This window comes from Falco punctatus (genome assembly GCF_963210335.1).
Source record: "Falco punctatus genome assembly, chromosome: 4".
In the NCBI taxonomy this organism is placed as follows: Eukaryota; Metazoa; Chordata; class Aves; order Falconiformes; family Falconidae; genus Falco; species Falco punctatus.
This window is the reverse complement of record NC_137583.1, coordinates 11,904,618-11,927,313: the sequence shown is the minus strand read 5'-3', so window position 1 is coordinate 11,927,313 and position 22,696 is coordinate 11,904,618. Positions and strand designations below refer to the sequence as shown.

The window sequence follows — 22,696 nt, the reverse complement described above, 5'->3', positions numbered from 1 at the left end:
AACCACCATTGCAGGGCACAAAAGCACTGTACTGAGATAAGGCTGGGGATAAGCTCCCAGCAGTAATCAGTCTTTTATTCCTCTTAACTCTTAAATCGCTATTGCAGAGGCTCTTAATTTAAAGACTGAATTAATCATTTATCTAATCGAATTATAGGAGAAATCCCAGAGCAATTTTGTTTGAAAACTATGATGCCTTTACCCTTCTTCTCCTTGGGCTTCATGACTGCCCACGTAATTACTACTTCAGAGCTCGATTTCTAGGCACAACCCTCTGTTGAAATACCCGAGGCCCCATAGTAGATTTCAAGATTAATAAACTCAAGTATCGCCACATAACTTTTATAAGCTTTCCAGATCTACAAAAACAAGGAAAAAAAAAAGAAGGAAAAAAGAAAAGGTGGTTCCTCCAGGTACCAGTTAGTCTTGCCATTTAATTGTGGGGCCATCAGCCTCATAAAATCTTGTGCAATTCAATAAAGCTTTCATTTCCATGAGCACTGAAAGCAAGCTATAAATTCCCTGTTCCCAGCAGACAGTCCATCTATGAACTTTCCCCCCTATCCCCACTGAGTCAGTGTGGTTCTCTACTCCATGTTCAGCCCAGGAGGATACTTACTACTTGCCAGTTTCTCTAACGTAATCACCTTAAATACGCATGTCCATTAAGTTTAAAGATCTTAGGACCATTAAATGGAACTCTTAGATACTAAGTTCCATATGGAGTAAATCTCTTCGGCAGTTTCTCTGTTGGAAAGCTGCCTTGGATTCAAGGCTGATCTCTATCAGGATAAGATACTGACATTCTTTATGCACTCCTTGAGAACAGCGCAGAGCATACGCAGTCCTCTCAGCACAACATGCAAAGCAGCACAGCCATCGGTAAGCAGCTTCAGAAACAGGTCTGCAAACTATAAGGAGATCTCAGAGGGAAACTCAGCTTCAGAACAATTTTATCTTTTAACAGCTTCCTAATCCCCTCACCCTACTCCTGCAGCTTTACCTTTCAGAGAGTCACACCCCCATTCATGCCAATTCTTGCATCCAAATACAACAACTACAAAAATAAAATAAAAATGTGATAAGACAACTGTCACAAAAGAAAATAAATCAAATTTTTAAAAAAAATACCATTTTGAGGCTAAATCTAGAGTGCCTGCACTAAGCTATAACCTCTTTACTGATGGTTTTTTCCTTCCCCTTAACAGATTCAGGGACTGTAATAACATTTAATCCTCAGAAGCTAATCTAAATGTAACACTCAAAAGAAGACAAAGACAACGCAACAGAAAAAAAATCTGGCTACTGCCTTTTGGGAGTGCTGCTTTATCCCCGGAGCGAGCGCATTAATAGAGCTTGGAATGAAATGCCATTTTATTCTCTGTAGCAGGGAGGGGATTAGCAAGTTGTCTTCTCTAAACCCAGTCTGAGTCATGGCTCTATGAACACTGAGAAAAGGACATGGAACGAAGTGAAGGGCGGGGAGCACTAGCTTTTTATTTACACGCTGTTTCCTTTGTGGGTGGCTACTGATGTGCACAGTTCACTAAACAGGGAAGGAAGAGGGAAAAAGTTCCAAGTCCCCAGACTTTAATTCTGTTGGTTAACAAAAGAGAAAAATCATAATGCACCAATTATAACAACATCATTGAGACAATATGTCCGTGGCAACTGTCCAATTCACCACAGCATGTAAGCAACAAGGGCAAGTTGCTTAAGGTGCCGAAAGCTGTGCTCCGTGGTTTCTTGTTGCTAGGATCTTCTTCCTGGGAGAAAGAAGCAGGTTGGACAGAGCCCAGAACAAAGAAGAAGGAGACACTGTGGTAGGAGGAACAAGGAGACAGAAACAGGCCAGGTTCAGGTGAAGAGATGAGGAACAAAGATCACCGCACAAGTCAGGCCATGCAGGCACTAAGCTTAGCATCCTACCTTGAAGTAGAAACCAAAAGCTAACGACTATGTCGGTGACTTAATATAAAGTTCAGCTCTAAGTACTTCACTGCTGTTTCTATACAAAGGGAGATAGGAAAGTTTACTTTCCTAACTCGCAGATCTGCTGTGAAGGGTCACTGGTGGAAAGTTTGTACAATATTCCTAAATTCTGCAACGCTTGATTATCACTAAGGAGAGGAAATAGCCTGTGGAACTCTTCACCACTTATGCAGAGCTGTAGGTGTTGATAATGGAATTACAAAAGTCAATAAATGCCAAGGATAGGTTTTTCTTTCAGGTACTTCTTATCACTGCCTCCGTGTGGACTGCAAAAACCAGGGTACGCACTGCGGAAACAGCCTCAGCCCTGTTCCCCTCTTCCTCCACCAGCTGTACTGATATACAGTGGCAGAAAACAACAAATACAGGGTACGTTGGTCACAAGGCACAACTGCCAGGGCGGGTCAAAGACTTCAAAGTGAAACAGAGATAATATAAGCTAGGGAAGAGACACTATGGGAAGGAGATGTAGTCTCCTCTGCAGACTGAGGAAGTGTCACTTCTGGTTTCCTTTCGTTACAGGAGCTGTCATAATCCGGTACTGTGTTGTGGTTTAACCCCAGCCAGCCACTAAGCCCCACGCAGCTGCTCGCTCACTCTCCCACAGCAGTATGGGGGAAAGAACCAGAGGAGTAAAAGTGAGAAAACTTGTGGGTTGAGGTAAAGACAGTTTAATAGGTAAAGCAAAAGCCGCGCACGCAAGCAAAGCAAAACAAGGAATTAATTCACCAGTTCCCATGGGCAGGCAGGTGTTCAGCCATCTCCAGGAAAGCCAGGCTCCAGCACACATAACAGTTACTTGTGAAGACAAATGCCATCACTCTGAATGTCCTCACTGCCTGCCGCCTTCTTCCCTGAGCTCTATATGCTGGGCATGATGCTATATGGTACAGGATACCCCTTATGGTCAGTGGAGGTCAGCTGTCCCAGCTGTGTCCCCCCAGCCCCCTCGCTACCGGGATGGAGTGAGAAGCAGAGAAGCCCTTGGCTCTGTGTAAGCGCAGGTTAACAATAACTAAAACATCCCTGTTATCAACACTGTTTTCAGCACAAATCCCAAGCATAGCCCCATACCAGCTACTATGAAGAAAATTAACTCAGCCAAAAAAATTATCCCGGCCCAAACCAGCACACACTGGAAACAAGCAGACCTGTGCTTCATTCATACTTTGGCTATATTCCAGTTCATGTAATTTTGCTGGAGTGTCAGTTTATTCCTGCCAACCAAGCTACTAGATCTGCATAAATCAGTCTTACCTATCTTAGCACTTACTGTCTTACATCTCTAATATGAAAGCACAAAACAGAATGAGCAAACTATTCTTTCCACTAAAGTCACAGGATCTTGTAATTTATTACCATAAACAGGCTGTAAGTAAAGAATGAAAGACTAGAATGCACAATGACTAACAAGAGGACCTCACAACATGCAGACTTCAAGTCCTACTAATTAAGCGTGAATGCCAATGTACAAAGGAAGTTTCCCCGACCCCGTCCCAGCCTTATCGTGACCCACATGTGAGGCATGTGGACTCCTTTTAAGAGCATTTGCACAGCGTGTTGCACCCCAAGGCAACAATCCCAAGATAGATCACTACACACTGTGTGAGAGACGCATACACTGCAGGCTGATGAGGTAAAGCAATGACTCTTCCCACATGTACAACTATCAAAGGGCATTATCAATCCCAGATCACGCACTCCAACACACAGCTCAGTGCAATCCTGGGCTATTGCTGGCAATTTCTACTACAAAAAAAATATAAAGCATGATGTTCACCTTCTCCCTCAGTTTCACTAGTGCCACACAGCTTATCCTTTCACAAGACACCTCCCAGCCACATTACCTTTTCATACAAAATTCACACCAGGGCAGGTGTCTTTCAGCTGCAAGGAATACAGCCCAAGGAATCTGTCCCTTTGTAATGGCTCAAGTTCATATTGCCATCAAATAGAAGAGCATTGTACAATAAAGCCAGAAGCCAGGGACTGGCAGATGACAAAGGCTCAAAGAAAAGGAGTTCCCTAAGAAACCATAAACACATTTTCCGAAGCTTGACAGAAAGACGTCATTAGCATTTGCGTTGGTCTCAGCCACTAACCTTTATGAGAAATGGTTGCATTCCTGAATTTCCTACGTTACCAGTCTTTATCTCCACAAGAACCAGAAGAGACCAAATGAAACTGAAACCTCAGGAACCAAACTTAAGACTACTATAAAAAACAGGTTAGCTACAGTCTGCAATAGCAAGTAAAGAACATAATCCAAGGTCACAATCTCTTCCTTTACAAAGTCGCAAGGATAAATCATTGCTACATGTGTTCCAAACAACTGATCGTACATCTGCAGAAGCAAATCCAAGAAAAGATTGATCAAAGACTGTCAAAACTTTATGTCCTATGAATTTTTAAAATTTTATTTAAAAACAGAATTTAGAATTCTACTACGGAAAACAGCATGAAAATGCACACAATGTGTTAGCTGCCTTGTTTTGGCTTCTTTAGCAACTTATTGCTTGACTGTCCAAACAAAAATGTGAAACTACAACAGGTTATGTGATGCTTTGGCAGCCAAACATAATTTTAAATAAAGACAGCACAATATACTGCACACCCCACTAACATATTCATCACTACTATATTATCTATTTATGCAATTAAGTATCATACAGTCTGGACTGGACCCAACTGGACTACATATGTTGCTACTCTAGTTTACTGCATGTTGGCCAACTGTTTACCCAACTGAGATCCGAGTGCTGCTCTTAACAGTGTAATTGCTTTAGACTCATTAATATTAAAGAATTATAGAAAATATTTTTTCCTGGGCAGCTGTTAGTGCATGTGGAACAATAAGCTATATAATGCTACCAGCAAACACAAACAGAATTTAGACACTAAATATGCTCACAATAAAAAGACAACATTAAAGGTCTGCTAATTGTGCCAAGGCCAATAAAAAAGGCCAGAAAAATCAGTGCACCCGTTCTAAGAAAACATTCATGATAATTACAACTCTATTTTGAATGAAATTTACAGGGCTAAGATTTAGACTGTTTACCTTTTTCTTCCCTGGACAATGAAAACTTCAGAAGTGGTGCCATTCTTTCTGCTCCCATGCACTAACCCAATGCTGTGATGTGTAAGTTAAATACCTTGGGTCAAAGTGTGAACAGATTAAACTTGTTCCATTGCCATTTTGAAAACCCTAGTAAATATTCTGATTTAATTTGAATTTTCTAAGTCCATGTCTTTTCCCTCATTCTCCCTTGCAAGATCTAACAACTTTATACTCAACTCTGTCAAGCTTAGCAAAGAAAGAGAGGATGCTGGCTTGCAGCTTCTCAGCCTTCTAAATACCTGACAGGAGGTAACTTCACACTCTGTTTACAGGAATATCCAGAGGCTACACACAGTGTTATGAAATGCAACTGGAACTGCTGAAAAAAAAAAAAAAAAAAACACAACAAAAATGGCTCCTCACTTTATCCACTCCTCTGCCTTGGTGGCTGCCTCCTGGTACTGCTCGGATGTCAGCTTGTAGATCTCTGCATTCTGAAACAAAGAATATAATGCTCAGCTCTAAAACTTAAAGGCATCTCAGATCTTATCCCATGACAAAGTTATCTTTTATAATTAATAACACTTTCCAACAACAAACAGTATATTCAGTTCAAAGAACATAAAAAATGCTTAAAATTTCATTTTACTTTCAGCAAAATGCATCAAGGCCACAACATGTCCTCCATTCCATGCTTCGCCTTTGTGAAGGGAAAGAGGGCTAAAGGTCGCTAACAACCATCAGCTTTAATTACTCCACGTAACCACAAAAGTAAGGTGTTTCCAGCACTGAGTTATTTTGAATTTGGTTGTGTTTTGTTCTCTTTTTTCATTAATTGCTGTGAAGGATCTTGTAAGTTACTGACACGCAAGTATCAAAATTGGCTGCTAGCACTGGAAAATCCATTTTACATTTCAGTGCTTCTACTTATGTTACTTATTCTTTAAAAGAAAATTATGCAGCCTGTTTCCCTTTTAACAACGTCGGGAGGCATATCAGGTATCAGTTAAGGCACTGCCAAACAGACTTGAGTGTCTTGCTGCAGGGCTTAAGAGGTTTGTACTAGACTCTCCTGTGCTTGCACAGAAAGAGTTTTAGCTCACAACTGCTCAGCTGCTGAACACGGAGGACGAATTCCTCCTCTTGGCTGCACTTAACAAGCCTCCCAAGCACGAACAGCAGAAGGGAATGGGTGCACACCCCCGGCGACTGTGCTGCAAGGTCTTGTGTTGCTAAACTGCTGATAAAGCCGCTTTAGGCAAAGCCTCTGGACTTCACCCTGCAATTGCCTCACTCCAAGCTCATCTGCAAGGCCCTTAGTCTGAAAAGGCACATGCAGAAAATATGCACTAATCAATCAAAAAAGTGACAAAATGGTATCGAAAGTGAAAACAGCTATTCATTGAGGGCCAGTTCTAGCTGCTATCTTGTCTCTCCCCAGATCTGGTCATTTTTTATAGAATACTATTCTTGCCCTTCTTCTTTTATTTTCCCATAAATGCAGCTGTGGTCCTGCGCATGATGAGACAACACATATTGTTCAGTGGTTAGAAAAAGAAAAGGACAGATATAACTCAGGTTCTGTTAGTGGTTCTGCCACTTGTGCAATCTTGGGCAAGTCACCATTTTCCATCTGCAGGCGAGGGATAACAGCTGCCTATATCACTGAAGCTGTGTGAAGCTTAGCTAATTGGAAAGTTTATACAGGTTTTCAGAGCCTAGGCTTCAAGGTGCTATATTTAAGCGTTTTATCTCTGGTGCCTGAATTTATGTCACATACCAAAAAAACCACAGAACAGACTTTACTATTGCAAACTTTGACCTAGGAGACAGACTTAAACTGAGAAATCTTGGAGGAGTAACCACTTCAAAATGCATTTTGCCAGCAAATTCTCATTAATGTTTTCATTTACTTACTTGTTACATAACAGTCAAACTTCTATGCTATTAAACCCATTCTTCTCTTTCCTATAATGAAAAGTTTAGCTCTTAAGGGAGCCTTTTTCTCTGTCCTGTAAACAGATCTCATGACTTTCAACTACCTGCTGTTACTTATTCACACATGTAACCACAAGACCTGTGCTTCATTAATTACATTTGCCATTAAAAATTAAATAATGTGAATAAGTAGACATAAGTGTTATCTCCATGGGCTTCATAAGTCTCACCGTTTCTCCAATTACTGCCCAAGCAATTTTCATATTTCATACTGTCTGATTTCTCAAAGGGACTGGCTTTGAGAGATCAAAATGAGAGAAAATGGGAAGGAGAGAAAGCAACGTAGTAAAATTAAACATTTTTCAAGGCAATAGGAAGTAGCTCCGTCGGATACTATTAGCCTACAGCACTCTGCAGAAACAGCAGCAAGAGAAGAAAACAGGAACAAATATGTTGTACGTGAGACCCAGCATGAGGTTGGCATTTAACCCACCTAAAGAAAGGGAAAATAGCCAACAGATTCATTTGCTGGTTGCACTGTCAATTAAAGTGGTTGTGGCACAACCTTGCCTAGTTTATTAGAGAGAGTTCAACCACACAGAACTATGGTCTGCTTCATCTTCAACAACATCAACTACAAACACGGACAAAAATAGCTGGGAAAGAAACCGATATGAAATAGCTCTGGATCATAAAGCTGATAAAAGCAGGCAAGTGAGAACCTGAACGGAGAGGCAAGAATCTCAGTGAGGGAAAGGAGGAGAGACCTGGCCTCAAAGAAACCACAAGGCACATGGCACAATGGGAAGCTCAAGGAGGGGCACAGAAGACCTTCAGCCTGAAGATGAAAGCTGCTGAGTTTTAAAAATGAAAAGGAAACATCTTTGCATATGATTCAGCTGGGCCTCTTGCCTTTAGACGAGACCTCTCTGCCACCTTCTTCCTGCCTCCCCCTCAAAAATCTTACAAACCAATGAAGCAGTATTTCCAATGCTATGCGTCGCTATCTTCAAATGCTTCCCCAAGGTAAGAAAAACAGAGTTTTACCATTTAAACCCGAGTTCGTTCAACAAGCAGACTTGTTAAACAGGTTTTCCTTGGCCTTTCGGCCCTTTCCTACCCTGGGAAAGTCTCGTTCACTTTTGTCCTAAGCACTAAGTGAGCAGCAAATGGGCTACACGGGCAACAGATGGACCTTTCAGCGTGGGCACATGGCAGGTTCTGCGATCCAGGGCTCCTACTTACCGAGAATAATTTTCCAAGTATCCTCATCTATATGACTTCAGATGCAAGGTGTGCTTCATTTTCAGTATTTTACCCACCACACCACAGCAGGGAATAACGTTCCAATGGCTTACAAAAATCTAGGACTGTGTAATAAGGTTGCAAACAAGGAACCAAACCAGGAACCACCTATGCACTTCCCGTGACTTCAGCAGAGCTGCCCACACACCAGGGCTACTCAGCAGGATCAGGGTTTGGTATTTGCACTTGAAACAGTCTGAGCTGTCCATAGTCTCAGTGAAGCTCTTTAGCTTCATAAAACAATATTCAGTTGCACAGCAAAAGAGAGAACATTCGACACAAAATTACAAGACATCAATGCTGCTTTTAATTTGCTCTCACAATATTTGATGCTTGAGATAAAATGGCAGCTCACAAAGAAAAAGTTGAACATGAGACCTCAACTATTATTAAATAAAGCTCCTGGCAGTCTTAGTTGCAGAAATAAGTTTAAAAACATGACCAAAGGACACCATAAGGGCTCAAATAACAAGAGACACAGAAAGAATGAATGAACCACCTAAAATGTTTCACTTCTCTCAATAAAGCTGAGCCTTAGGGGAGCCAACTTCAGAACATCAGAGCTTTGTCATATGGGGTGAGAGCTCTCCAGAGAGGACAAACAAACTAAACAAAGAAATGTTAGTTTGAAAGATTTTTCCCCTGCTATTAAATGATGGTACGTAGCAAATAATAAAAACACTGAGAAGTTATAAAAATACATAACTAAAGCCTAAAGACCAACAGAACCACTTTCCTTTACCCTGCTGCTTTTCTACTATAGATTTGCTGCTATACTCTTGCTCCCCACTCTTCCCAAAACACCCTTGCGCTCAAAATTCTGCTTCCGAAGGGAATAGATTTTAAAACTCAGAGCTAAATTTGGAGTAATTTTAATTTTCCACTCCTCCTTGGCTGTAAACGAGCAGAGAAACTCCAACACTCACTACTACACCTCGCTACGCTGCCCAGGCCCTTTCCACAACATACCGCAAAGAAAGAAACAATATAGCAGAAAACTGAGTTCTCAGGGTTATTTCAGGAGGGAGAGTAATTGAAGCATAAAGAGAAAACCCTGCCAGCTCATTCTCACATTGACATTAAACCACATTCCTTACAACTTCAGTGAAACATGCGCTACTTGCAGTAACACGTAAAACAGAAAACCAAGCAATGTGAGCATGAGGAACTGGAAATTAATTAGGTTTTAGGCAAAATTCTTTGTGAACATCAAGCAGCAGCAGCAAAAACCTGACACTGGGACACACGTTTCTCCATCAGGTTCAGTCTGGGTCAATAGATCAGAAGGCGTCTGGATTAAAAACAAAACCCCAACCACCATCACCACAGCTATCTTGAGATATTTTGACACCTCAGAGTATAGAAGCTTGTCAGTGGTCACAGTGTTTAAAGATACAAAGAGGATTAACAGCTGTTGAAATGCTGCCAGCCTAGATGAATGCTAGTGATACCTCTGATGAAACAGAGCAGGCCAGCAGAGGCCTTGACAAATGCTGCAGACGACAGCTGGGGGATTAGATGGTACAATCTGCCTCGCGCCTGACAGGCACGTTGCTTCGATCCCCTCTCCTGACGCCTGCACTTACCAGCTTCCAGCAAACCTCCCGCTGCAAGCCCCACTCGAGCTGAGAGGAGCACGAGAGGCGATGCTGCGGGGCAGGGGGAATACACGGTGTGGCCCACGAGTACGAAACACCGCAAAATGGGGAGAGGAAATAGAAAGGGAAGCAGGAGTTACTTCTCACGTATCAAATGGCTACTGGGAGATGTTCAAAATCCGGCTTCCAGCAGCTTCTGAAGCCAGAAAGAAGACTTCACGCCATCCTGATAAAGCTGCACGACTGTCCCCTGCCTGCGTGCACTTGAGAACTGGTAACACACATGTGCCCTGGACACAACTGCTGCCACTAGGAACAGCAGAAAGCTACAGAAAAATGTCGGTTACTGCAGGCTTTGGGAACCACCTTTGCTCACAGCGCTGCCTAAGGGAAGCACGGGTACACAGGTTCCCCACACCTCACTGCGTCACTGGCTCACGTGCACGATAGATCAGGTCGTTCATTCTCATCACTCAGGAGCCTCATGCAAATGGCTCCCAACGTATTTGAAAAATTACCCCATCTACCTGCACCCCTCCCACAGGTACAGAGGCAGATGAGCTGAACTGATCCGTTCACTGGACAACCCTTTGGACCTGTTAAAAATTAACCTACACGATCAATCATTGCTATCAACTGTGGTCCAGAACAGGGAGTTTGGGAATTTCAGGACACGCTGCAGGAAGCAATCTCTCTACCTCCTGAACTCACTCCTCTTGAGCTCCTGCTCAGCCTGTTGGTCAGTATCAGGTAGCACTTAGCTAAAAGAGATCATTCACATTTTTTCCTTCCTATCAAGTACAAATGCACGTACACATAGAAGCCAATTAACAAGGAAGAGAAATATGCTTATAAAGTATACCACGAGAGCACAGACGCCACATGTTAAAATGCTTTTATGCGAATTCATATGGGGTTTTTTTCTCAAAAGGTAATAGAGGAAAGATGCAAGCAGCTACAAACAGCTTGCTCATACAGAAAAAAGATTTTTTTTTCAGCCAAAGCCAACTTCTAAACACAGCTCTGTTGTTTGCTGTTCATGTGTGGGTTCATCCACTCCTCCCGCTGAGACCAATAATGAAATGAGAGCATTGAATTTGTGTCATTCTATTCTTTCCTTCGGCAATAAACTGTGAGATCATAAATTTTGAATTGAGATTCAGAGAAGACAGAAAAAGAGCAATGTCCACAGTAACAACACAGGAAAGTTAAACTAGTCATGGGCAGAATTATATTCCTGTTTGAACAGATCTTCTCATGACTGCAATATTATCCTGAGAGCAAAATATTAATTCTGTAGCATACCTAGACAGCTTCTCAAATATAAAATCTCACCCCCCCAAAAAAAAAAAAAAAAATTGATCTCCACAAAACTTGTGGGAGGCAGAGCTGGGGAACAGGACCACAGCGGAGTTTAACCTGGGGATAACATGTTAGGCACAAAAAAGTTAAGGTACAGCCCCTAAAGCACACAGCAAATTAAATGAAGCTACACACCACAGGACTTTGAGAACCAGGTCCCATCTGGGCGAAAACAGGTTTACAGACCCAGACCAAGATCGCATGCCTGAGTCAGTGTCTCTGTGAAAGTACCCTCCGAAGAGTCCACCTAGAACAGGTACTCCACATGAAGACGGTATTAGGAACTTCTCCAAAGAGCTGCAAGTGCCTCACTGGAAACATGCAGAAAAGCCTCATGTTATTTTCTAGTCACAAAGACAGCAGCAACAAAGAAGCTATTACTACAGAGGCGATTACAAGGGGAAGAAGGGGGGGGGGGGCGCGGGGGGAGAGAAAAAAACCCACAAACCAGAAAGAATTAAAAAGAATTAAACACTGCATTTATATGAGGTTGCTTTAAAGCACACTGTTCCAAAAGACTACAAATAAAGCATTAGTAATTCTTTAAACACCAACTCTGGAAGTAAAAGCACTTTCAAAAAGAAAGGCCATAAAATGCCAGCAGGCAACTCAGGCTTTCTGACAAAGACAGCAACAGCAATGTGAAAGGCCCAGATGAACACTAAAACTGTTGGAGAGTATCGGTCCACTCTCCTCCTAGCTGGAAGTTTAATATAGGAGGGAGAAGTCTTAAGTGAGGAATTCACAGTAAATGCCCCAATCAATTATACCTGACAAGTGCAGGTAAACAGGTTTCCCAAGCATTGATTAAACATCAAGGATTTTCAGCATCTGCTTCAGAGGAGTCCTACACCTGGCTGACCTGCACAGATAACGTAGTGCCCATGACATAAGGGTACGGCAATGCCTGCTAAATCCATGCACCCGTGCTGGGCAGCTGCACAGCTAGTCCTGTAGCGATACCGGGGTCCTATCAGCCAATCCATCACACAACCGGGATGAACCTGTAGATCACAGGATGCTGCCTCTAATGACTGTGCATTGTCCAAGAGAGAATGACAGGCGTGCAGAGAATCAGTGCTAAGGGAAAGGGAGAAGAGAGAAGGAAGGAAATTGCCAGCATATCAAGGCTGCCAAGGTATGCAGCTAAAAGTTTCACTACCAGGCTGACCAGCACTTCAGAGGGGAAAAAAAAATAAGAAAAAAAAGAAAAGAAAAAAAAAAAAAAACACAAAAAACCAACCCACAGAAAATTGGCAGTGATCAAGTACTTGTCATACATTAAAAAAGATCCTAAGTACATTCCCCTGTCAGGCCCATGACAGGAGCTTATTTCAGGAAGGGAAGGAACATCACAGCTAAGGTTTGATGCCATCATGCCAAAGCTGGTATTTGACAGAGCCTACAACAGAACTCCCACCACCTCGGACAGGCACGCTGCAGCTGAAACGCCTGTCTTCCTCTGCTCAGAATATCCCTAAGCCCCATTTATAAACTGCAGCAGCTGGGCCAGTTAACAGTTCCTGTCCCCATTTTAAAAATCTAATTTATATTCATGACCCTATCCTTTTCCAGAACAGGTAGCTAAGGAATGCAGTTCACTGGATTCCCAGCAGAAACCCGAACACAAGAGACCCAAGACAGCAGGATGCACAAGAGGACTGGAGAACACTGAAGAAAATGCATCAAATCCATGCACTTGCACGGGTAACGGGAACTGCAAGGAAGAGTCACTAAAAGAAACAAACAAAACCCACTAAAAACAGAAGCATACCAAAACCTGCAAAGTTCCACCCCCTCCTGGGGTTTTTCCTCTACCCTCAAATGCAAATTATTCTCCATGTGCAGTTTCCAGTAAATCAAACTATGCTAAATAACCCCGACATGTGCGGGGCTGAGAACCAGCCAACAAGCAATGATGAGATGTCCCTGGAATGATTAAGGAAAATGCAGACATCTCTCAGGTTACAAGGAAGCCTGTTGTACTCTCCCCTTAGTGCATATGCAATGCTGCAAGCACTGTTCCGAAAACCTCTGATATTCAAAGGCTCATTTGGTTGACAAGGAGCCTGTGGATTCGTGGACAGATTGTCACACAAACTGTCAGGTTTTTAGAGAGACTATCAGACCTCTCTTTGCCTACGTTATGGAGCACATCAAAGACACAGAAGATGAACCAGACGCAGACTGCACAGATCTGACAGAATGGTGGGTGTACATATTCAGAATATTGTACTGCTGGGGGGGGGAAGCTTAATGTGAATAATCAGGGGCTGAAAGTTCCAGAAATGTGACAGTTTTTGGCAGCGATTCTCATCTTTGCATTTATTTATCGAAGGGAGAAAAACTGCCATACTAGAGGCAAACTTGGGAGAGGAAGAAAAATTGTATCAGCAGCAATTTATTTTACCACCATACTTTTTCTTTATTATTATTACTCCCAGAGCATTTTCTGAAGATATTTGTATTTTCAGTCAGGATTCTTTCACTACACTTACAGCTTCTCTTCCCATCTTATCCTGTAGGAGAGGCTGGTTTAACGATTACAGCCAAAAAGACCGCTAGCACTTTACAGGTCACTGTACACGGTTAATGACACAGACAAATCCACACTTTGAGTAGTGCCTGCTGGCTCACCACTCTGTCCGGAGATGCTCCGGAGCTCATTATTCAAAATTTCAAGCTCAAGTATGGGTAATCAGCACATCTGAAGAAATATACCATACCCGGACAACCAAAAAGTGAAGTAACAAAAGCTATTATAGAAAATACTAACCTTAAGCATTACAGTCTCACTTTTAAAATGGGGACAATGTTCACTTATCTTCCAGTAAGCTAGAAACCTCAGTTAATGAATACCCAGAAAAAGTTCCCAGCTCCACAGCTCAAAAGTAGTTTTACAAGGATAACTTGATGGCATTCCCCTTTATTAGTAATACTTCAACAAACGTTAGAAAGCAACAGTTTATTTTAGAGCTGGCAAAAAAAAGTTATTGGGTTATTTGTACCAAGATGCATTGATTATTACTTAAAAAGGAAAATAAAATACAAAATGAAACACTCATAACAAGAAAAAAAAATGGATTAACATAGATTCCTTTGGCCTGCCTTTACAATACCAGCATCACATAACCTCCAGTTCTCCCTGCAAGACATCAGTTATTCCAGAGAAAAGAACACTGGTACCTTTTTGTATTTATTTTGCTGTTCAAAATGGATTGAAGTTCTCCATACAGTAAACAGAAAATAAATACAATGTTTATCCTAAGATAAAAAAGGCAAGGAGGACAAAGGAGAAAGGATGGTAAAAGAAATAAGAAAGAAACCAGAAAATATTTGCAAGCAATTTCCTTTCTGTCATTTGAGTCTCATTCTCTCTTCTTTTAGTGATCTTCTCTTTCACATGTGTTTTTAACAGAGCTATTTAGCCTCGTCAGAAGAGGACAAGGCATAGAAGAGATCTCTGTAGCTGGCAAAGAGATTGTGAAGTCTCCAAAGACAAGCCCAGAAGGACCATGGAATGCCAATCAGGTGGAGAGAGGCACTTTGACAGGGGGCTATTAAGCCATAAATATTAACACGGAAATCAAACACTCACAGAGAGCACAGGCAGCCACACAAATGCTTCATTCCCATACTCCAGCAGAGACCACTGCTTCGCAGTCACAACCCTGGTGTGGGACGTAACCCACAGCCTCCAATAGCTTTTGGTGACCATCAGCTTAGTATCGTACTTTCACCACAGAATCCAGGCAGAGGAAAGGCACTTCTCACTTTTAGCCCATTACAGAATAATACAAATAATTACTTATTAACATTAAACCAGAAAAATCTCATAAAGTCTTGCTGCCAAGGCATCTCAGGAACATAAATGGAAGAATGTCACATGTATAGTGTACCATACATCCATAGATGCAAACAAAATCTACTCTCAGATTTTAATCTCTAAACCATCTCTTACAGTAAGGAGCACTACATGCAAACAACAGCAGACCTTGACACCGGGACTAAATGAGGAAGAAGTAACAGTGGGCTTAAAGCTCCAAAACAAATATTTTGGTATAAGCATCGTAATTATTGAGGGTTTCTTACTGTAGCTGATAAAACTTTGTGACAAGAAAATGCTTGGGACACAATGTTATAAGCAGGTTTTTTTTCAGGCTCATGAAAAAAGTATCAGTTTTTCACCTACATCTACTGGGTAAGGCCAAACAAAGGATCCTAGATCTTCAACTGGGGAGAGTTTGGGCTCAGAAATCAGACAACAGGAACACAAAGAAGAGACAGAACTATACATTTATTGGAGAACAACAGGAGAGGAAAAAAAAAAAAGAAAAAAAAAAAAAAAATCAACCACCACAAACACTGCAGACCCGGAGCCAAATCCTCTCTCCACAGAACAAGTGAACACACAACAGACTTGAACACAGCACTGTCCTATTTCCAGCCAGCAAGGACAAACTGTGTTCCTCACCGGGACGCCCTTTGCCTAGCAAAGAAATCGACAGCTAGGACACAATTACATTTTTTTTGTTCTTCCTGCAACAAACCCTTACCTCCAACTGGAGGAAGAGTTATCTCGGTGCCACACGAATGAGTGATTACCCATCAGGAAGTAATGGCTTTTTGCTGCTGCTAACGGAAGCTGTATCTCAACAAATAACCTAAAGGTGAAAGGTCTCATATACTACACTTAATTCCCTAAACAGCCAAAGGAAATTTTGTGGTGTACATACCTATTGTGAAAAATGAAGGTAAAAAAATTCATATACATGCCCAGGCGGGCACACAATACAGCATTTTTACACGCCCATATGAGTCATCTTCTCTGTCTCAAGAACCACAGTCCAGCCAGTTCAAGGCTTGCTGCATGTCAGAGCAAATTATATGATTTCTGTACACAGTCCAATGCATCATAAGACATCCTATGGGGGTGGGGAAACCCAGGCACTCCTCAGTTGACCCAGGCATGCAAGCTCACAGCAACCTTGCTGCTTGAAATTATGTAAGCTAAAATTTGGCTTCTGTTCAGAAGAATGAGGAGGGAGAAGTAAAGAGAAGGAATTAATCCTTTGTTTCTTATGAAAAGACCTCAAATGCAATAATTTGGAAGGAAAAGAAAAGCTAGCTCTTCTTGTAAAATAACCTAGTTATTACAAGTCTTCTCAGATCAGAGGCTTAAGAGTATTATCAGCTCCCGCATTTCCGACTCCCATCTCTCGTTCCTCTGCAGCCCCTTAGAGGCTGGCACAGATTAAACGGCCTCTCAGCATTTTCTGGCTCTGTAGCTTTTCCTCACTGTCACTGCCCACAGGGCAGCATCTTACCTCATGGCTACTCCACTGGTGAATACCCACCTACCAGGGCAAAACTCTCCTCTCCAAATTTGTCAGGGTTTGATACCCTGTAGTGCATATGAAACCTATGTTTACTATTTTTATTTTAAAAAAAACACAAAAATTTAGTGATTTCGTATTTATTTACAATGGGGCTGAACTGTGAATGGGTAAACCAGGTAATCCTCATTAGAGTCAAGGTGTTTAATGGTAAACTGCAATTGGGATCATTCTTGGTACAGTACAACATACACCCAAACTACCGGTTAATCCCAAAACAAGGTAACAAAAACCCGACCACTCATCATCCTGGAAACAGGAGATTCTGCAACAGGTCAAGTAAATACCATTTGCAGTGGCTCGAGACCTCATGGCAAGGCTGATGGTGCACATATATTTAAGAACATTAAAACATGTTATTTACAAGCTACTTCTGAGTCACTCTGGTCTCTTAGGAACGTGCATTATATGTTCAAGAAATTGGAGTAGTTCTTTTATTTGTGTTTCTTTAAAATGACTGGCAGATGGGGAAAAACCTTCAGAGAAGTGGCCCTAGGCTGTCACGAAACATGTATTTAACACACCCACAGTAAACTACTAAACACGCTCACTTCAGAAGATACAGCCACTGTAAATATACAGAGTAGTCCCTTTTTAAAGTCTGATATCTGGACTACTTAATTCAGCACAAATTTGAGATGTTCTGCAGAGTCTGCCTAATTTACAGAGTAATTATCAGCCATAATTTTCCATTAACGTGATGACAGCATATTCTGTAAGGGCAGAGCCATAATTTTAAGGGCCTTTTAAAACAAAATAAACCCAGGCCTTGGCTTTATTTTTAGGTCGCAATAGTGATGACTTTTTTCCTGCCGCATGTGGAAAGACTGCTGCGGGCTGAAACAGAAATCTCAGATTCCCCAAAGTCAGGCTCTTATGCAAGTAGATTCCATACACACAGGGAAGTTTTGTCTACCTGAAACAATTTCCAAGACTAATTCTAAATCTGGAATATCCCAAGAGAAGTGCAAGCTTCAATCATCCAAATCCCAGCAGACATACAGACTCCAGCCTAAGGTCTGGAACATATTTAATCAATTCACTGTGCTAACTCTCTACAGTTTCATAAAATAGCCAATACTGCAATAACAGGGCCCAAAATTAATTGTACACTAGTTGGCAAATTACACAGAAATAACAGGCAGCACTGGCATTTACTGCAGCAAGATAGTGTAGTTGATGCTAAGGTACAACTGCACCACAGTAAAAATAGGTGAGAGACAGATCAGGGGTGTGTGCACACAGGTGTGTGTGTATGTATGTGCAGGTGAGCACTGCTTTCCATTAGAAAAGCAGCATTGGTTTTACTGGTGACAGTGCTACCTCTACACACACGCTTATAATTACCATTCTGCTATAAACATGCATATGCAGTACGAAGAGGGAGAAAACAGAAACGTAAACTATTAGGCAATAAAAAAATGGATGAAAGGAAAATTGGATTGAATAAAAAACGGCAAGGGAAGGCATCGGAAATATTAGATAATAGGGAAAGCTCTCAGAGGTGAGACAAAAGCACCCCTTGTTTTGCTCTTTTTGGACGAGACTTGACAAATCCTCTGGTGTTGAGTTCTAACAAAGAGACAAGATCACATTCTAGGTCTTTTTGTTCTGCCTTTAACAAGTCTTCATAGTGATACACTGATGAGACCAGATACCAGATTGTTATCTAAATTCAGCTGCTAAATTCAGTGTTAAGACACTAAGTTCAAACCACACATTGCCACATTTATTTCACAAGTCGAGCCTGAGGATGGATTCCTCCAAGATGAAGCAGCCCATAAGCATCATTCTCTCCCTCTGCAAAGGTACTCTAAATGCCAGGAAAACAAAATCACCGTAAGGCTCTGACAGTTCACCCTTCAGCACACAGATTGCGAACGCATCTCTCCACTAATCGTCCAGACCGAAGAGGAAGCAAACACTTAGATGCTGTTTGCATAGAGGCTGCTTGTAATTTGATGTAATGTACTGTACATCAGTCAACACATATTGAAGAGAGAACATACACACTGCAGAGAAGGCAGAAAGGCAGCGCTGACACCCAACACATTTTATTTACCCTATTATAGATGATCTTTGAGTTCATCAAATTACCAATCAATTTATCTGATCTCTAAAAGCTGGTGTACTGAGGTATATTAACTACTAAACTTTACAAGCTTGCAGCAAAACAGCCATTAAATGGGCAAATTGAGCACGGGGTACTGGAAGTCAGTTTGCAAGTTGGCCAATGGCAACAACAAAGCAACCTCTCCCTGCGGACAGGGAGACAGGGGAGAAGCATTAGGAAGGCAGACGCTGTACAGCCCTAATGGATACCAGCAGAAAGAAGAAATTAGAGATGCCATACTCCCTGCTCCTACCCCAGCATGACATGTAATGACTGTGAATAACTGAAGAGAGGAAGAGGATGGGAGGTCAGAACCAGTTCAGATTACAATTTCAGATGCGTTCTTTTTTTCATTTTGTTCCCATTCAGAAACACGCACACAGGACAAAATCTTCAGTTCTCTAGATATCAAGGGCTGTGCCCAGAGAGACTGCTGGAGCCACCGCTGCCAAAAAAACAACGTCCACAAAGCCTCAGATAGGGGAAGTGATCTGGATGATTAGGACAGATCATATCAGCCTATTTCAGAAAACTATACTGAGGATTATTCGTCTTGTGTTCAGAAGATTAAATCAACAGTTCGGTGAACTGGGTGCTTCGCTATATTGCTCCACTGGCCTGAAAGGCAAACTGCTTTTTTGGATCACAGCTGCTGTAGGTTCACATGAAGCATTGCTGGGTTTGTGGGAGGAAAGGTTTGCAGCAGAGGCAGGCGATAAGAACTGAACAAATTAAGTAAGAAAAAAAAATTGAAATTGTAAAGAATATTGTAAGGCTCAATTACGAAGGCAGGGACAAGAAATATACGTCTGAAAGGGAAACACATTTTTTTAAGACCAGAACTTAGTTTTCACACTAGCTGTTCTTCCTCGAAGTGCCCCAACAGCTACATCACTAAGCTAGTGGCTGGCAACACAGTGACTGGCGGCAAACAAAGCAGCCCTTACACACACAGCAATAGCTCACACACAGCCCTAGGATGTTACAGGCCATTTTATTGAGAAAGCAAATGCTGTTGGTGACACCTGCCAAGGCATATCAACTCATTTAGAAAAGGGCACCAAATCTTTAAATCCCACTGAGAGGGCAGAGGGTTTGGTTGAAGACAACAGCTTAACGTGGGTTGCTTTTTCAAAGGTAGCTGAGTGCTCTCTGGGTCTCATGGACAGACACAGCTCAGGATCCCAACTCGGGGAACTGATTCCTCATCCTTTTCAACAGAAATCCCCTGCCACATTCACCAGGTAACATCAATTTGTTCAGCCCTGCAGAATCTGCTTAAAACTGATCATGAAGACCCAACATGGGCATACTGTTCTGGAAGGCTTTTTTTTTCCAGGTGGCTGTCACTTTCTCCACAGAGATTTTTATTGTGATGAGTTAACTGGCCAAAAAGCACAGAAATGACAATGGACTCACATGCAGGGGTGACCTTGGTGCACCGAAAGTAGGAGACTGCTCCAAGAAGCAGGATCAAGGCCAATAAGAATAACAAACAAAAATAAGTTCACCTCTCATTCGTTACACATCCTAAATGCTTTACAAACATGAATTAAATGGTAAATGCAAGGGCAAAAGGAGATTAATTTAAACAAACCGAACGAGTGTGTGAATGCCACACAAAAATTACAAGATTTCTGAAGCTAAGCAGAGATAAAGGTACAGTCTACCTTATTAAGAAAAAAAATATTTGTTTAATGCATTCCTTTTCCACTTGCATAAATACTCTACAGCTATGAATACCTCGTGCTACTTACTGTTCAGAAAAACTACAAGCAGAAAAACCTTGCATATTTATGTATACACCGTTCACAGTAGTCCACAGCCACCTAATAAAAGATAACATGGGAGCTGGAGCTTAGGAAAACCCGAACAAGGAAGAGACACTGTCTGTAGCAAGGAGTTTCACTTCATCTGCTGAGAATACCTTCAGCCTTTCTTGCTGTTTTACACTGCTCCAAAAAGCTGCCCATGTTTTGCTATACTGTAACACTGCCCTTCACCTTTTTCAGGTTAAACACAGTCAAGAGGCCAAATAGCAAAAGGAGTCAAACAAATACTTACTTGGGAGAAAGTATACAACTAATATGCTATGTGAAATCTCCTGCCATCTGAAGGGTTCCAGAAGAAACTGCTTTTCTTTCTTATACTTTTTAAAGGATGTTTCTGCCATTTGGAGAAAGCAGGGCAATGCATACACTGAATCCTTAATAAAAATCCCAGTTCTGAGCAGTAGGTATGTTAACTATTTATACCAAACTCCCCTCATCTCCCCCCCTCCCTGCTTCTCAGCAACATAAATGCGAGAAAGAACATCAGCGCAAGCTTCTCAGATCGAGTGTTTCTAAGGTTTTCCTTACAGATTATTAGGTCCAACTCTCACTCTTTCTACCCAGACACACACTACAGTACAAAACCTCCTTCAAAACAGTTGAGACAAGACCCACTTTTTGTGAAATAATTCCAAATTATATGGATGAGATGTAAAATTACTCTAACAAGTCAGAGTTAGAAGTTTAACTGCTTATAACAAATTTCTCAGGTCTCATTACTAGATTACTTATTGGAGATTAGACAGTCACATTGGAAACACAGGTGTGGAATGGAACATCTGTACTACTAGCTCCAAAATCCTGCAATTACACACAGTCATATAAGAAATAGTCAGTTCAAAGGACCTATTCCCTGAAATTTTCCTGATTACCAAAATACTTCAGGCACTCCAAAACAAAAACACACCAGCAATCCAAGAGACCAAAACATACAGCTACAATGAACTACCAGAGTTAAAAGTGAGGAAGACTAAGGGCATCACCGCTACCCTGAGCATGTGCAAGGAATTTCAGTTCAATAAAAATTGGTTTAAAAAGAAGTCCAAAAAGCATACACTGCAGGCAGAAAAAAACCTACCATCCCTTCACACACACGCAACCCCTGACAAACTGACAGTGAAGGGCGCAGTGGGAAGAATACCTCCCAACAAAATCATAGCTGTACAGGGATTAAACCAATGCTACTTCATGCATTCAAATCTGCACTCAAAATAGCTGAATGCTGCTAGTAGCAGCAGTGCGTGGCATTTGCTCAACACAAGTCAGAAGTGCAAATCAAGTGTTAGGCACTACAAAGGAACAAAACAGCGATTCCGATACAGCTGCCATATATATTCATTGTCCACCCATATCTTGAGCACTGCGTGCACAGTTCTGGTTCACACCTCTCAAAGACGATTAAATAGATGTGGTAAAGTTTCAAAGATGACCAGCTAGGATGATCAAAGCATTTGGGGCAAGCACCCCAGACACTTGCCCTGATCTTACGCCGATCCCTGGACATCCACGTTCAGTCACAGCCAGGACCAGCATATTAAACTAGATGGATCTTCAGTGTGACACAGCACTGCTGTACACATCTTACTTCCAGTGTTTTAGTAAATGATGTAGGGAAAACCCCAAAAGCTGAAACACTGAAATTATTTTTTCATAAATGCCCTTTTCTGTGAAAATTTTAATAAGGTTGTCTAGAGAACTGAGTTTCTCAAGATCTATTTGAAATAAGGTACACCCATAGTTCATCTCATGCAAAACTAAAGGCAAAGCCTTTTTAGCATTTTTATAGCTTTACTGTTTCACAACACTTTGCCCTCCCATTATAAGCTATTCCATCATATAGATGGAATAACTGAGATAGACGGACTAAGTAATCGTTTCAAACTCCCAAAAGAGAAACAGCTATTAGAAAATGAGCAGTTTTTTGCTTCCAATTCTGTGCTCTGTCCAGTAGATTACAGTACTCTTTCAGAGATTACAAAATAAAAGGATAATGTATTCACACAATCTGCTGCATTCAAGGGAACTACTGAGTTCAATTCTGGTCAATACATCTCAAAGACAAAACCACAAGGTGGAAAGGGCCCAAAGACAAGTAGAAT

The 22,696-nt window shown here is 41.6% G+C and overlaps 1 protein-coding gene and 1 long non-coding RNA gene across 9 annotated transcripts in view; one reads left to right on the top strand and one right to left on the bottom strand.

The window, feature by feature from the left end:
- CHCHD6 (coiled-coil-helix-coiled-coil-helix domain containing 6) overlaps nt 1-22,696 on the bottom strand; it is a 114,646-nt gene that overhangs the window by 49,012 nt on the left and 42,938 nt on the right. For all 8 annotated transcript variants that reach the window (XM_080384917.1, XM_080384913.1, XM_080384912.1 and 5 more), the window contains one exon: nt 5,477-5,547. In XM_080384917.1, coding sequence (XP_080241043.1) covers nt 5,477-5,547 — 71 coding nt within the window. The remainder of the gene's footprint in view (nt 1-5,476; nt 5,548-22,696) is intronic.
- LOC308062831 lies at nt 5,554-18,429 on the top strand. Its single transcript, XR_013927712.1, has 2 exons — nt 5,554-13,464; nt 14,675-18,429. It is a non-coding gene; the product is annotated as an uncharacterized lncRNA (long non-coding RNA).